The following is a 1,568-nucleotide window of genomic DNA, read 5'->3' as shown; positions in this document are numbered from 1 at the left end:
ATTTCCCTGCTCAAAAACCCCAGGCCTTCAGGAAATCCTTTACCATGACCCTCAACATCCTTCACCTCCCCCAAGCCCCTCTCCCCAATAGTACAGAACTGCTTGCACTTCCCCCCATGTGCCCTCCCCTTGCACACCGCTATGCTTCTGCACATGCTGTCCCTTCCACTAGAATCCCCTCTCCATCTGGCGTACAAGACAAGGTCTCCTATTACTCTTCCTGCTGCTCCACCTCCACCCTCACCCTCACCCCCACCCCCGATATTTACACAAATATGGCCCTCCAAAAATGTTTGCTGAATGGAGGCAGCAACTCCTTGGGTCAGATGTTAGCCAGGGCTGGAGCTTTCCAAACTTCTTCCCAACGCATTCCTTAAGAAAGGGAAAAGGAAATGGGACCCCAGGACTTGGGGATGTGAGGGTCTTGAACTGCTCTAGGCCAGCAAGGTATTCCTTGAGTTTGAGCTTTATATGTTATACAAAGTTGTAATCTATGCAGATAACATACATATTATTTCTCCCAAGTCTTTAAGTTGATGACCAAAATGATGTTCCTCTTTTATTCCTTAGGCTCTCACATTAGCTGTCCTCGCACTGCAGGGACCCTAAGCAAGACCTGGGTGTTGTTCCAAGTGCAAACCCTGAAGAACAGCTGGATTCAGGGGTGGGAGAATGGTGGGGGCAGGGAGGGGGTCCGCGGGCTGCAGGCTGGGCCCCGCCCCTTCTCTCCCCCGCCCGCCGCGAGGGCGGAGTCACTTGGGTCCCGCCCGCGGGGGCGGGGAGGGAGTCTCGGCTGCCGGCCGCTCCGGCTCGGCTGGTTCCGGGTTGAGAGGCTGCGCTGGGACCAGAGCAGTGGCCGCGGAGCCGGCGGGGGTAAGGATCCGCGCTGGGTCAGGTCTTGGGGCCGGGATCGGGCTGATGAACGTGCCCGCACCCCTCCTTTCCTCCGCCAGGCACAGCCGTGGTGCGGCTCCGTTTGGCTTTTCCCTCCCCCAGATTTCCCTATCCCCAGCTTCTCCCCCTCCCCCATCGCACCCATCCCGGGATTTCAGCCCCCCAAGGCCTCCGTCCCCCTCCCGGGTCCCCTTCTCCCAGCGCCCATTCCTTCGGACTGCCCCTCCCCCTAGAACCTTCTGGCCAGGAGTCCCTTCCCTCAGACGCCCACGGCGCACTCCCTCCAGCACCCATCGCTCCAGGTCACCCACTGCCTCGAGACCACCTTCCTAAACTGCATCTCGGGTCGTCTCTGCTCCGCACCCCTTCCTCGCACTGCCTGTCTCCTGGACCGTAGCGCCCACTCCTTCCCCTCCCGGCCCGCTCCCCGCACCCATCCTTCGGTGCTGCCCCCCTCAACGCCGCGCTCTCTCAGCAGCCCCCCTGCAGCTCAGCCCCCGTCTCCGCCGCCCCTGGCGCCATGGCGTGCAGCCTCAAGGACGAGCTGCTCTGCTCCATCTGTCTGAGCATCTACCAGGACCCGGTGAGCCTGGGCTGCGAGCACTACTTCTGCCGCCGCTGCATCACCGAGCACTGGGTGAGGCAGGAGGCGGAGGGGGCCCGGGGCTGCCCCG

The 1,568-nt window shown here is 61.6% G+C and overlaps 1 protein-coding gene across 1 annotated transcript in view; it reads left to right on the top strand.

Annotated features, from left to right (window-relative positions):
• The first annotated feature begins 770 nt into the window (after positions 1 to 770).
• TRIM62 (tripartite motif containing 62) overlaps positions 771 to 1,568 on the top strand; it is a 27,339-nt gene continuing 26,541 nt past the window's right edge. The window contains exons 1-2 of the mRNA XM_014549493.1: positions 771 to 873; positions 1,373 to 1,562. Of these exons, the coding sequence (XP_014404979.1) occupies positions 1,415 to 1,562 (148 nt within the window). The 5' untranslated portion in view covers positions 771 to 873; positions 1,373 to 1,414. The remainder of the gene's footprint in view (positions 874 to 1,372; positions 1,563 to 1,568) is intronic.

Source organism: Myotis brandtii, unplaced genomic scaffold (assembly GCF_000412655.1).
Source record: "Myotis brandtii unplaced genomic scaffold, ASM41265v1 scaffold555, whole genome shotgun sequence".
NCBI classification, from domain to species: domain Eukaryota; kingdom Metazoa; phylum Chordata; class Mammalia; order Chiroptera; family Vespertilionidae; genus Myotis; species Myotis brandtii.
The sequence above is the reverse complement of the archived record's forward strand: the minus strand, read 5'-3'. Positions and strand labels throughout refer to the sequence as shown.